This window comes from Pterocles gutturalis, unplaced genomic scaffold, assembly GCF_000699245.1.
Source record: "Pterocles gutturalis isolate BGI_N339 unplaced genomic scaffold, ASM69924v1 scaffold24960, whole genome shotgun sequence".
Taxonomy (NCBI): Eukaryota; Metazoa; Chordata; class Aves; order Pterocliformes; family Pteroclidae; genus Pterocles; species Pterocles gutturalis.
Window position 1 is genome coordinate 12,185 of NW_010144030.1, and position 940 is coordinate 13,124.

Sequence of the window (940 nt, forward strand, 5' to 3'; positions counted from 1 at the left end):
AGCCAGGTAACTTCCGAGCTTCAGCTGCACCCAGCCAGACACCCCCCGGCCTGAGGACTCACTGCAGCAGTGTGCTGGGAAGGGGGCTAGCGCAAGCTTTCTTTGGCGAAGGTTTTTTTTTTTTTTTCTGGGTTGTCTGAAGCTGACTTTTGTAACTCTTGACTCTTTGCTTCCTGCCAGATAAACTGAAATCCACCAAAGAGGAGCATCTCTGCACGCAAAGAATGCTGGACCAGACCCTGCTAGACCTGAACGAGATGTAACGGATCCCTGCCACTGCCTCTGCCACACGATGCCCGGGGGGGCCGCCCAGCCGCCGCTGGCCTGTCACCCTGGGGGACCAGAGTTTACTTTCTGTTGCCAACTTGACCAAACACAAGTCTTATTCCTTTGCCTCAGGGTTAGAGGCCATCAGGTTGGGCAGAGCTTCAAACAGCGTTATTAAGGGAAATAAACAATGCAATAATGTTTGGGGAGCATGTTTGAGATGTATACATTTTGTAACTACCTTTCTTTTTTTTTGTAGCAACCATTGTAAACATTCCAAATAACTCGTGAGGCTGGTGAGCTACACTTCAAAGCTCTTGGCTTTAAAATTCGGTATTAACCTTCTTGTTAATCAGCTGTGGGCCACCCTGCTTTGGCAGGGGAGGAAGGAGGGTGCGACAGTTCCTGGCTGTGGGCCACTGAATCGGAGTAGCCGGGCTAGGGATGGAAGCCTGTTGGGAAAACTTCCTTTCCAGGAGCTGTTTGCCAAAAGAGCCGTTCAGTTTCTCAGCTTTAAGGTAACTCTGTGTTGTGGAGAAGCAGTTTCTTGGGTGAAAGGAGACTTCTTTTTTTTTAATTTTTTTTTTTTATTTTTTAAGCCAAACCAGTTATCTGAACAATTGAACCTTCACAGGGTTTGTTTCCCTTTCTTCGCCCCCACTGTTGGCCACTT

The 940-nt window shown here is 48.1% G+C and overlaps 1 protein-coding gene across 4 annotated transcripts in view; it reads left to right on the plus strand.

Annotated features, from left to right (window-relative positions):
• LOC104470154 (tropomyosin alpha-3 chain) overlaps positions 1 to 608 on the plus strand; it is an 11,179-nt gene extending 10,571 nt beyond the window's left edge. For 2 of the 4 annotated variants that reach the window (XM_010084978.1, XM_010084979.1), the window contains exon 8: positions 181 to 608. In XM_010084978.1, coding sequence (XP_010083280.1) covers positions 181 to 184 — 4 coding nt within the window. In that variant the 3' untranslated portion in view covers positions 185 to 608. The remainder of the gene's footprint in view (positions 1 to 180) is intronic. The other 2 variants (XM_010084980.1, XM_010084981.1) reach the window with 2 other exon arrangements.
• Positions 609 to 940: the final 332 nt, after the last annotated feature.